General features: G+C 46.1%; 1 protein-coding gene across 2 annotated transcripts; it reads left to right on the forward strand.

Moving 5' to 3' along the window:
• The first annotated feature begins 852 nt into the window (after positions 1–852).
• On the forward strand, positions 853–8193 carry TENT5A (terminal nucleotidyltransferase 5A). Of its 2 annotated transcripts, none has more exons than XM_015623305.3 (3): positions 853–942; positions 1762–2269; positions 3262–8193. In XM_015623305.3, exons 2-3 carry the CDS (start codon positions 1847–1849, stop codon positions 4039–4041), a joined length of 1203 nt encoding a protein of 400 aa, XP_015478791.1. In that variant the 5' UTR covers positions 853–942; positions 1762–1846; the 3' UTR covers positions 4042–8193. The 2 variants fall into 2 exon arrangements, with proteins under 2 accessions (XP_015478791.1, XP_015478790.1); XM_015623304.2 differs by lacking the exon at positions 853–942 and adding an exon at positions 1397–1541.
• Positions 8194–12661: the final 4468 nt, after the last annotated feature.

Below are 12661 nucleotides of genomic sequence, written 5' to 3' on the forward strand. Positions count from 1 at the left end.
ACCCCCGCCCGGTGTGTGGGGTGGGGTGGAGTGGAGCGTGCCGGCCTCGGGGCTTCCCGAGAGGTCCCTCAGCCCTGACCCCATCCCGAGGCAGGAGAAAACTGGGGAGGGGGGGCGCTGAAGCCGGGGGAGGGGGCAGTAAACCCCGCCGGGCTGTGTCGTTCCCCCCCCCCGTTTCGGCGAAGCGCTCGGCTTAGGGAGCCGCGCGTCACGTCGCCTTTAGCCCCTCCTGCCGCGCGTCACAAAACTGCGGGCGAGCTGCGAGCGGTGACGCAACACCGTCCATGACCCCCCCCTTTCCCGTGTCCCCCAGCACTGCATCCTTCATCCTTCCGCGCAACCCGCTGTCTACACCGCGCTGGCGTGCGCGGGCTGCGCGCTGGGGCGGTGGCGGCCCCGGGTGCTGCTGTGTGCATCGGGTGTGTGCGCTTAGTCTGTTTTAAACAGTATGCATATGTTTTAAATAGTATCTGTCTTGAAATACTATCGATGTCCATATAGTATCTATGTGTATTTTAAATAAGAACTACATGCATGTACGTAACAGGTGAAAAACAAGCAGATGCATTCATCTTTATTTAAAAGAAAACTGAAATATAATATATGGGCATGTTTATATAATATGCTTGTCTTCCACTTAATTTTACGGCTCCGCGGTTACCCAAGTTGTATTCTAGAGGCATATAGGATATAGGATGCTCCTCTGGAAGGCACCGGCTCCTCCGTGGTCTTCGGGATCTTTTTCCTGCTGTCGCCGGCGAGGAGGGCGGGCGGGCACGGGTGAAGGGGCCGGGCCGGGGCCGGGCAGGCACGGCGTGATGCCGCTGCGCTGCCGCAGGCGGCTCTGGAAATCTCGGTCAGGAGCCGAGCAGCGCAAACCACACGGCTCGGGATCCTCGGCATCTGCTTGGACAGGGGCCCTTGCCAAATTCCGTCGCTCTGGTATGAAGTTTGGCTGAGCTTGGGATGACCGGGAATGTCGGGGGGGGAGGGGGGGGGGGGGACGACGGGCGGGGGCTAAAAAGGCAGAAAAAAAGAAAAATCGGGAATGAATGGCAGCGCGGATCTGGGTGCCCCTGGGCGCGCATCTAGGCACGGCAGGAGCGGGAGGGGCCGCGCCCCGCTCGGGCAGGGAGCGCTGCTGCACTTGTTGCCTGTCCGGAGCCGTGCGGAGGAGGCTGCGCTGCGCTGCGCGGCTCTCCCGGCGCGGGGCGGTGCGGGGCGGCCGCGGCGGGCGCCGAGGGGCGGGCGGGAGGGCGGCCCGCGGGTGCGCGGGGTGTGGGCGGGCCGGGGGCACCGCCGAGGCCGGCCATGCAGATAGAGGGGGCGGGACGCGGGCGCCGTGACTCGGAGCCCCGGAAGCGCGGAGAAACCCCGTATAAAAACTACTGGGGACCTTTCCCGGCCAGAACTACGAAAGCTCCGGAGACGGCGGCAGCCTGCGGCGGCCTCTTGGGCGGTGCGGGCTGCCTCTCCGTCGGCGCGGGGCGGCCTCTGCCCCGGCGGGAGCGCGGAGAGCGGCGCAAGCAGCGGCGCTGCAGGTCGGGCACCTTCCCTTATCCTGCAGCACCACCTGGCTCCGGGGGGCTTTTCCTCCCCCCACCCTCCCCCTATTTTATTTATTTAATTTTTTTAAAAAAAATCTAATCAGTAGGTGCGTCCCCCCGCTTCCCCACTGAAAGGGACGGCCGCAGGGGAACGGAGCTCGGGCGCCGGGTGCACGCAGCTGCTGACCGCTGGCTTTTCCTCCTCTTTTGCCAGGCGCGGAGAGAGAGAGGCCCCGGGGGGCCGGCGGAGAGCCGGAGCGGTGCCTGGATCCAGCCCGGGCAGGCGGCGGCCGCTCACCATGGCAGACGATGAGAAGGCCGGCGGGAGTTCCGCGGACGGCGGCGAGAGCGCGCACTGCAACGTGCTGAGCTGGGAGCAAGTGCAGCGTCTGGACCGCATCCTCAGCGAAACCATCCCCATCCACGGCCGCGGCAACTTCCCCACGCTGGCCATGCAGCCTCGACAGATCGTCAAGGTGGTGCGGAGCCGGCTGGAAGAGAAGGGCATCGGCCTGCGGGACGTGCGGCTGAACGGCTCGGCCGCCAGCCACGTCCTCCACCAGGACAGCGGCCTGGGCTACAAGGACTTGGACCTCATCTTCTGCGCCGACCTCAAAGGAGAAGCCGAATTTCAGACTGTGAAGGACGTGGTCTTGGACTGCCTCTTGGATTTCTTACCCGAGGGGGTGAATAAGGAGAAGATCACGCCTCTCACACTCAAGGTAAACCTGCCCTCCGCCGGGACGCCCGGAACGGGCAGGTGTGAGCGCCTGCCTGCGGGGAGCGGGCACCTTCCCCCTGGGGATGGAGTGGTGCGCTCAGGGACGCAGCTCCCCCAACACCCCCGCGACCCACGGGAACCCCGAGCCATTTAAAACCGAGGAGGAGTTTACAGTGAAGCTCCCTGACAGGGGCTCTTCAGGATTAATTAGCTTTTTCTCCCTCCCGGCTGGTTTGCTGGGAGCATTGTTTTACCTGGGGTGTGTGCCAGACGCCGCACATCTCTCTCCCTGCCCGGCGGCAGCTGGGTTTGCCGGCCCCGGTTCCCGGGTGCACGGGGAACGTAGATGGATTTAACATCTGCGAGAGGGAAACCCTGTCTGCAAGGCATGATTCCAGGTGTGCTGAGTGCCCCTGTGCAGAGGCATATTCCCTCCTCTGGAAGACACTTTACTTGAATTGATTAGGTTGAATCCAAATGCTTTCAGATTTTCAAAGGGATTTTATTTATTTATTTATTTAATTAATATGGGACTGATTTATGGAACATGCACTGGTAGGATTGAGGGGAATGAACATTTGCTAACTTGTTTTTTGGGAAGTAGAGAGAGAAGTGAAAACCAGTAAATAAGATTTCTTATCAGATTGTGGTAGTGACTTTCTGCATATGGGTGCAGGCATATCTGGCAGGTGTGTCATGAACTTAGTCTGTAGATGTATTTAGAAGTGACTGAACAAAGTAATGTTGCTGTATGCTTCCCTTGCATGACACAGTTCCCTTGCAGAACACCCTTCCTGTCATACCCTTGCAGTGACAGCATTTTGAGCTCTCACATTAAGCACTCATTCTCTGGTTTGTATCTGCAGGCTCCATGAAATCTTTTATGAAATGCAGGTATTGGGGGGGGGGCTTGGGAGGGGTGAGCGGACACAATGAAGGAGAAATTTCTTGGATCTTTGTCTTGATTTGCTCATTTTGTCTTTCTGATTATAGGAGGCTTATGTGCAGAAAATGGTAAAAGTATGCAATGATTCAGACCGATGGAGTCTTATCTCCCTGTCCAACAACAGTGGCAAAAATGTGGAGCTGAAATTTGTGGACTCTCTGAGGCGGCAGTTTGAATTCAGTGTCGATTCCTTTCAAATCAAGCTGGACTCCCTGCTGCTTTTTTATGAGTGCTCAGAGAATCCGATGACTGAAACTTTTCACCCAACTATCATTGGCGAGAGCGTTTATGGGGATTTCCAGGAAGCCTTTGATCACCTCTGCAACAAGATAATTGCCACCAGAAACCCAGAAGAAATCAGAGGAGGTGGTCTGCTGAAGTACTGCAACCTTTTGGTAAGGGGCTTTAGGGCAGCCTCTGAATCTGAGATTAAATCCCTGCAGAGATACATGTGTTCGAGGTTTTTCATTGACTTCTCAGACATTGGCGAACAGCAGAGAAAGCTGGAGTCCTACTTGCAGAACCACTTTGTGGGATTAGAAGACCGCAAGTATGACTATCTCATGACCCTTCACGGTGTGGTGAATGAGAGCACAGTGTGCCTGATGGGACATGAGAGGAGACAGACTCTGAATCTGATCACCATGCTGGCTATCCGGGTCCTAGCCGAGCAGAATATCATCCCCAATGTGGCCAATGTCACCTGCTATTACCAGCCAGCCCCATACGTAGCAGATGCCAACTTCAGCAATTACTATATTGCCCAGGTTCAGACGGTGTTCCCTTGCCAGCAGCACACATACTCTACTTGGCTGCCCTGTAATTAAGAACCAAAATTAGTAGACCCCGTGGAGAGAACTTTCTCTAAGATGTAGGAAGGGGTGACGGGTCCCTCTGAAATGGGGTGTTTTGTGCAATGATGATCTGCTCTAGTTTTCAAGCTTGGGACAAGCTTGTGGTTCTTCTAATAATTAATGGGAGCATGATCAAGAAAGAACCCCAAAATAATTGGATCCTACCCCAGAGCACAAGAGGCCTGTCATTAAAAGCAACCAGCTTCTCCTGAAATAAGTGTGGGAGGAATGCTTGATGACAATATGGGTTGGCAATATCTGCTCCCATAGCTTTGGCATAGAGAAGGTGGGAAAGCCTTATTTTCTTTTATTTTTATTCTTACTCTAGAATGGGATCTGCAAAAGGGAGAATATGAAAGAAACAAAACAAAACAAAAAAAAACAACAAAAGAAAAAAACTTCACAAAAAACAGCTCTATATATATTCAGGAGTTAAAAGTTAGAGGCATAAAGCAGAGATAAGCTGAATAAAGTTGTATATTGGAATTACTGCATTTGGGGCTTGCAGCAAGTGCCGTCTATGGATTGACCGTGTAGAATGTATAGCTTGCTTGACTAGAATGCTTTACCAGAAACAGCTTGCTCCAAATGAACAGTAGTGGATTGGTACAGTTATAAAAACAGAAACACGTACGATGACAAAGTCCATTATTTCCAGCTGTGTGCATGCCTCACATTTTAAAAATGTGAGAATGCTGGAAAACCAGCTGTGGCAAGAAGTGTATACTTAAGGACCAAAGATTTCACAAAAAAGTTATCCAAGCGAAGAAGATACAGTAGAGTATATATATATATAAATATATATATATGTAAAAGGAGATGTTCCTATATTTGTACACACCAATAGTAATCAAAAGTGCCTGATGCCTTCATAAAATTTGAAGTGAGAAAAAGAAAAATATAGTTTTATGGTTTAACCATGCATTTTCTTTTATCAGGGACACAAGGGTAAAAAAAAAACAAAACAAAACAAACAAACCAACCCATAAGCTTGTGAATAAGTGGTGGAGGAAATGCCCTATTTTTTTTCTTGGCAAATACCTGTATAGAGTTAATGTTTTGTCAGTGTGCTATTATCCTAGGTACGTGTGTGTATGTGTGTATATATGTTTGTGTGTGTATATATGTACATGTTATTGGTGTATATCTATATATATACACACACAATATATATTAATGTGGTCTAGGAAAATGTAGCAATTAAGGAATGTTTAAATAAAGTACTACTTGTTTTCCAGTTTGCAACAGGATGTCATAGGACAGTGGGCACCTTGCAGTGAAATTTTAACCCACACCTGAGAAATTTGGAGTAAATGAACCAGTCAGGATTAAGGTGGGATTCAGATAATGTCTTTGGTTGCAAGAACAAGGATTACAGTAATTCAGTGGGTTGCTTGTGAGCCATAATAATTCCACAGACGGAGAAACATATGACTAGCTGATTTTTTTAAACTGTTTTGTACTGTAATGCCATTTTGACATTTAACCCACTAATGTTGTGACTGCATACCTCCATGATGTGTAATTTCAGTGGAACGTGGATCAAAGATAGGTTTATTTAAACCCCCTGACAGCTAAAGAATATTGTATTAGTTGGTAATTTGAACACTAATTGTTAATATTTAAAGGAGTATTTTTAATAGAATGCATTGTGCATTCCAGGACCACTAGAATTTAGCAAATGTGAAATGAACCCTTTTTAAGAGTGTTGCACGATTGCTTAAAATTATATTTTATATATATATTATATATATATATATATTTTTATGCAAATATTAAACATCTTTGATCTGGTTGTCACACTGCATTTACAATTTTAGTACTGTACTTTATTTAAATGGAATCACTTTACATTGGAACAATAGCTATTCACTTTCATTTCCTCTCCCGAAAGACCAGCAGGGGGGAAAAAACCAACCTCCGCTGCTGTTTTCACTTCAGTGCCATCTCTGAAGGTGTTAAATTCTTTGTTGTGCTTTGAAAACCTAATGACTAAGTGACACTTGACTCTGATACTTTGCTTATTCTTTCTGAGGGGGGGGAAAGAAAAAGGGAATTCAGGCTTTTGAAGGAAATCTGTCTGTGCCTTGCCTGGTCACAGGCACGGTCTGGCACTGGAGTCAGGGGCAGAGAGAAGGAGAGGACTCGTGTCCTGGCAGTGTATTTTCCCTATGGAGCGAGTAAGGTACATCTATTTTTGTCGCGCTTTGTACTTTTCACTCTGCAGGCACTTTAATAGGAACCCGATTTGTTTACTGAAGCACCTTCCCTGCGAGTCCTTCAGGAAACTTAAAAGCTGGTCCATTGCCATTCCTGGCATTGACGTGCAGACCTTGTCCCCACCTTCCCTTCCTTCGGTGCTGGCTGCAGCCTCCCACGGGCTTCTTGTCCCGGCGAGGTTCCCTCCAGCCCCCGGAGGGTCCGGGCTGGCTGCTCCTGGCCCACTGGCTCCCCTTACCTCCCGCTCCTGGCTTGCTAGCGGAAGCAAGGGGAGGGCTGGGGAAATAGGATCAGCTGGTAATGTGGTATGTCTTCTCTCCCACAACTATTTACAGCAAATAAATGAGTCATCCTCTCTTTAAAAGGGTTTGAGAATCTGTAGCTGTGCCACAACCGCAGAATGCTGATAATACGTGATACAGTGCTGTTTTTCTTTGAAAGACCCTTTATTTTTACCATTGCTTGAAAGAAAGTTTTGAATTACTTCTTCTCAGCTCAAATCCTACTGTGGGTTGGGTTTTTTTTTGTTTGTTTGTTTGTTTTTTGATTGACAACAGCTAGTTACCTTGTAGTGCATACAGCAGGGCTCTGAGCTAAACTGCACCTTTTGGCATTTGCATTTTGATACATATATAATATGTTTTTATATATATTATATAGGTATTCCAGATCTGTTTTACATATGTTAATGATCAAGTGGTGGAACTGGTGGAGCTTTGTTTTATTTGTGACTGGTGGCTTAAAATGTGCCTGGTGTTAGAGGTGGGAAGAAGGCATGAGTTCAGGCCAAGAGTAAAATAAGAACCCCTTTTCAAAGCTGGTTTATTTCTGTGGTTTGCACACCTTTCCCTCCATAAAGTCTGACTTCTTTTTAACTGTTTTTTCCCCTACTCTTCGGCACACTGGTTCTTCTAAAGTTAATAACCTTGTTCTTGCTTTGTAGACTTGATCTATCCCATCCAATCAGCTGTAAGGTTAGAGCTTGTGCTACAGAAGACAGTGCCCCTTTTAAAGAGCTGAACTGATTAAAGACATTGACCTGATTACAGTAAAACTGTTTGTGCCACAGCTGAATTTCCTGCTAACCAGCAGGGCGCTAAACTTGGTTAAATGTAACGATCATGAAATAACCAAGAGATTTTAAATGGGATTTTTTTCTTCTTCTTTTTTTTTTTTCCTTAGATGTAGCTGTCCTATCAAGTACAAGATCATTTCTCCTAAAAATAGAAGGGCAATTAGAAGACAAAAAAAAAGATGATATTTTTCTAGTTTCTCGTATTGCACTTAAAATATTTTTTATCTTGCACAAAGGCCTTCACACAAATCCTCTAAACAGCTCTTACTAAATGCTTGGTTTGCATCACATCAGAAGCTCCTACCGGTTCAAAAAAGGCGCTTTTTTAATTGATAAAATGAAGTGTGTTAGATAAAACTGCACAGAAAAGGAAAAATTGTATTTGCATATTCAGCTCCTATTTGAATATATTCTTTTGTATGGTTTTCTTTATGCAGAGAATTTCCCTTGCAAGAAAGAAAATCAGTGTACTGTTTTGCTGTTGTAATAGTGGTTTGCTAACAAAATAAATAGTAAAAAAAAAAAAATAGCCTGCAAATTTCAAGACAGCTTGGCTAAAGGCACTGCAGGCTCCTGCAGTCTGTAGGAGTCTGTGCAGATTTGCTTTCCCTCAAATTTCCTTACAACTGTTGCCTTCTGCAAGGCATCCTGTTGAAGCAAACTGCTCCTTGGATTGCTCTTTTGGAACATTTTGACTATAGGCTTTGTCATAGACAGAAAAAGAGCTGATGGAAAACAGACTCTAGAGGGAACAGATTGTGAATTTTGTTTACAGCATCCAATATTTGGATTTTTTTTGTAAATAAAAAGAAGTTATTTTTTTCTATTGATTTGTGTCTGCTGTCTTCCGTGTCTGAAATAGCTTTGGCCTGCTCCTACTGAATACCAAGTTCGCTTTCATTAAAAGAGGACAAGGGCAGCACTTTTCTGAGAAGAGTAGCATTCGGCTGCTTTCCGATTGGAGCGCAGAACATTTTGAAAAGCCCTGCCTCGTGCCAGCTGAGTTTGGCTGGCTGTACTCAGCTGCAGAGGAACCTCCCCAGCCACTGCCAAAAATACACACTCCAGCACCAGTTGGGCTGTGCAAATGGTCCAAAACATGAAAATGAAACAGCGCCATGGCAACCCCACGCCCTCGCTGCCCTCCCAGTCTAGGTCGCGGGACTGGGGCTTTGTGACTGCTGTGATCAGTGCACCACCAAGCAGGAATCCTGGGGGTTCTGGTGTCCTTGAGGTGTATTTGGTAGGGCTGACGTCTCCACCTGACCAGTTTGGTAGGCCCAGGGGGCAATGGTGTGCTGCTGCCTGGCTGTAAAGGTGGTGCCAGCTGTGGCCGGCGGGGTGCTGCAGGTCCTGAAGCTTGGGGTGCTGCTGGGGAGAAGGGATGCACATGCCTGATGGATTCAGCTGCTGAATCAGTCCACTTCTTCCTGCAGATTCAATGTTTACTCTTCTTCCCTGCCCTACAATGCTGCCCTTGTCAGCAGAGGTATTTTCTGTTTTCTGTGTTTACAGGAGAGATGCCTCAGTAATGAAGGCTAATTTCCTCAAAAAGCACTTCAAGGGAAAATAAAATACTAATTTACAATGCTCGTGGCAATACTTTTTCAGCCACGGTGCCTCAGACTGACCCAAATTTGAAAAATGTTGGCTAAGAATCTGCAGTATGTAGCTCTTACTAGGCTCATTCATACACCGTGCTGGCCTTGGAAGTCTCAAACTGGCTCAGTGGGAGTGTGAATATGCTTATTGTAATGATGAGTGAACCTGTATTCCTCTGTAAAAAAAACAAACAAACAAGCTGGTGGGATTGCTCCTTTTTTCCAGGCACAGGAGCAGCCCCCTTGCCCAATCCTGGGTGCCTTCTGCACAGTGCCTCTTCTGAAATCGGCCTGGCCAGGAGGGGGGGATGCACTCAGCATCCCTGCCTGTACAGCATCATCTTTCCTCCCATGTTACTGCCAGAAAAGGGAGGGGCACGTGGCCTAACCTTTCCTCCTGCTAACTTGCTCAGTTAGGAAATATTTCAGGCAGTTTGACAAAGGCAACTACCCAAAGACACAGATAGAAACTGGGGGATTTGAAATCATTTAATCTAAATGCCTTTGCTTGTATCTCAAAATCAAAGCCCAGATGGATGCTGTTATGCTTTGGAGTGAGTTAATTCCCATTTCTCTGCTTAAATTTGGGGGGACTTTTTTGAGAGCTGGTTGAGTGTCTGGAGCATTGCGAGTCCTCTTTCCCAAACTGGGGAGGAGTGTGATGTGGACACTTTAGAATGCTCACTTCAGAATGGTGTGATTCTCAGGAGGGAGGAGGCAGACAAATACTGAAGAGGAGGGACTGAAAAAGCAAAGTGGGACAGTGTAAATCACCTGAACAACAGCACCGTGGAAAGCTGGAGGACACACTGATAGATTACAGTAGGAGAGGAGAAATAGCTCAAGTCTTTAACTTCTGTTCACCCTGCTAAAATAAGTCAGATCAGAGAAGCTGTCACTTATCAAGATAAGTTACAGTCTGTGGTTTTCCTTGGCTGCAGCAGCACATATTTATTATATTGCCATAAAAAAAATTACGCAGGAACCCCTTTACTCAGGAATGAAACTGAGTTTCTTGTTTTTATAGAATTATTTAGGTTGGAAAGACTTTTAAGATCATCAAGTCCAACCATTTACCCATCACCACTAAATCATGTCCCTAGGTACTATATCTACTTATCATTAAATACCTCCAGAGATGGTGACTACACCACACTTCCTAGGGCAACATGTTCCAATGCTTGACAACTTTTTTGGTGAAGGAATTTCTTCCTAATATCCAACCTAAACCTCCCCTGGTGCAACTTGAGGCCATTTGCTCTTGTCTGTGAAACATCTTCAGTGAGTTTTGTAGAAGTTGCACACACTTTCTTCCCAAGTGTTTGTGTGGATCTAGTCATGCCTTCCTGAAGCTGCCACCAAGCAACCTCCTCCCTTTTATTTATGTTTTATTTATGTGTTTTTAGTAGAATTCAGTGCATGTGGCTGTATGTCCTTAGGTAAAGCACAGCTATATGCTGTTGCATTGGAGCTGATGTCGTTTTGCAGCAATGCCCTGAATATCTATAGGTGTGTGTCAGAAGTACCTCTGCAGTGGGGCTCTAGTGTGCATGCAAGGAACAAGAGCACAAAATCAAAATCTGTACATTAGAGAAGAAATATTCACCCTTCAAAAGCCTAATAAGCTATCACAAACAGACTCATCTCCTACATACTTACATAGCTTTAGGCTGTCCAGAGAGTGTGTTTTGTGGATGCAAAATTTCACTATTTCATGTGGCTGCTGTGACAGAATGTGAAATGACAGTACTTTCCAGAAAACTTTATTTTTTTTACTGTTTGGGAAAAAAAACCCCTATGTCCTAACTACACACCTAAATATTGTGTGCATAACATGGATATTCCCCATGGTGAGAACATTGCTTAGATTTCCATAGTGGCTTTGAGGGCATAAATTGCTGTTTTTCAAGAGGACATTGTTCTTAAACATACTTTTCTTTCAGTTGGATTTAGGGGTGAAAAAGTTTTATGAGTGAATAACTCTCCTGAGTTAAATTTTTCTTCATGAAAATGGAGAAATCCAGAACAGGCAGCAGTTTTAAAAAATTAAACTGTCTTATATCAAACCTACCCAGGGTCTCTTCTCTGGAGTTCCTCTCTTGGGGGCTGTAGAACAGTGTCCCTTCTAAAGTCACAGCTAAAGACAGTAGACAATGAATGTGCTTTGGTGACATCCAGCTCATCCTCGCCTGTGTGTGTGTGTGGCTGCCTCTCTGCAGTTTGAAGGAAGGTGATGTGGGGTGCCTGAAGCAGGAAGACAGGCATTCCTGAAGGAGGTGTACATGGCTCCGAGTTAGTTTTCTCTCAGGGAACGTGTTCCTTAGTGAATGTGTTCTTGAAGAGGATTCACGTCTCTGCAGTGACTGCATGGCCATTGTTTTAACCATGACTCCCTTTCTTCGCTTATTCCCTCAACCCGAGACATCTGTGGAGTTCCTGCAGCACATTCTGACATAGAAGAGTACTTGCAAGGAAACCTTTCTGTAATCACAACCAGTCTTAATTTGACTAACACTATGAGGAAAAGATAAAGCCATAATCCTCTTGATTTTTTAATATTTTGTCCTTGAGTAATTTCTCAGTTTCACTTCTTCATTACTGTTCTTTGCTTGCTTCTCTGCTGCCTTCTCATCCTGATTCTTGCAGAAGAAGAAGGAGGGACCAGCACCACATGCTTCTCTTCACACTGTCAGTAATACTGCTGGTCTCTAGTGTTTGAGAGCCACAGATGTAAGTTTGGTGCTAGATGGGTCATTAGGTGAGGTTCATCAAGAGGAGTGGAGCATCTCTGTGCACCCACATGTCCTGGGTGTCCTGTGAAATGCTCTTCAGAAATATTTCAAACCAAGCTGTCCACTAGCAGTTCTTCATGACAGGGAATTATTCATACAGCCTTGTACAGTTTCTTGAACATCTCAGGAAGTGCAGAATAACAGTTAAATTAATTCAAAATTTAGCAAATCAACAATTATGATTAAATCAGGGAGAAAAAGCACTACAAGGCACTTATTAAAATGTCAGCGTGCAAACTAGTAGGAGAAGCTCTTCCTCAGCTTGAAGTATTTTATTTGGGTTTCAGCAAGCTGTTTATACACTTTGCAAACCAGGCACTTGGATCTGGGTTAAATTACCCACTGAAGAAGGCTTTGTATCTCTTGTTCCTCACCTCAGTCTTTGTTGTTTAGGAAGCAGCACATGATTGTGGTCTGCTTCGCAATAGTGGTGTAAACTATGACTTGACTGATTTATGTAAGTGTTGCTTATAAGTAAAACCCTATAAATGTCAGCCAGTGGAGGAAGCAAAACCAAGAATTTGGGCTTCCTTCTTACCAGCTGTGAATGGTTCTTTTGCATTTTTTATGGAACTATAAAACTGAATAGTGCATCTTCTGTAGATTAAGCTTTCTGACATGCTTTTCATTTCTTCCCAACCCTCTGTCACCAGTAATGTTAGATATTTAAGGCAAATAGTCTGGCAAAACCATTCTTGCCTGTTTTTCCTGAAGTCATGGACCCCTCTGGGGTCACACAGAGGCATTTGTGGTGTGTACTAGATGGTTTGGAAGTAGCATCTCCTTTGCTGCAGCCATCATAGCTTTTTACATATGCCACACTTCATAAAGTTATTAAAGTCACAAAAGTTCCAAGAACTTGAAGCTAGTCAGTTTTCCTCCAACCTAAGCCCAGACAGCTCCAG

The sequence above is a fragment of the Parus major genome, chromosome 3 (assembly GCF_001522545.3).
Source record: "Parus major isolate Abel chromosome 3, Parus_major1.1, whole genome shotgun sequence".
NCBI classification, from domain to species: Eukaryota; Metazoa; Chordata; class Aves; order Passeriformes; family Paridae; genus Parus; species Parus major.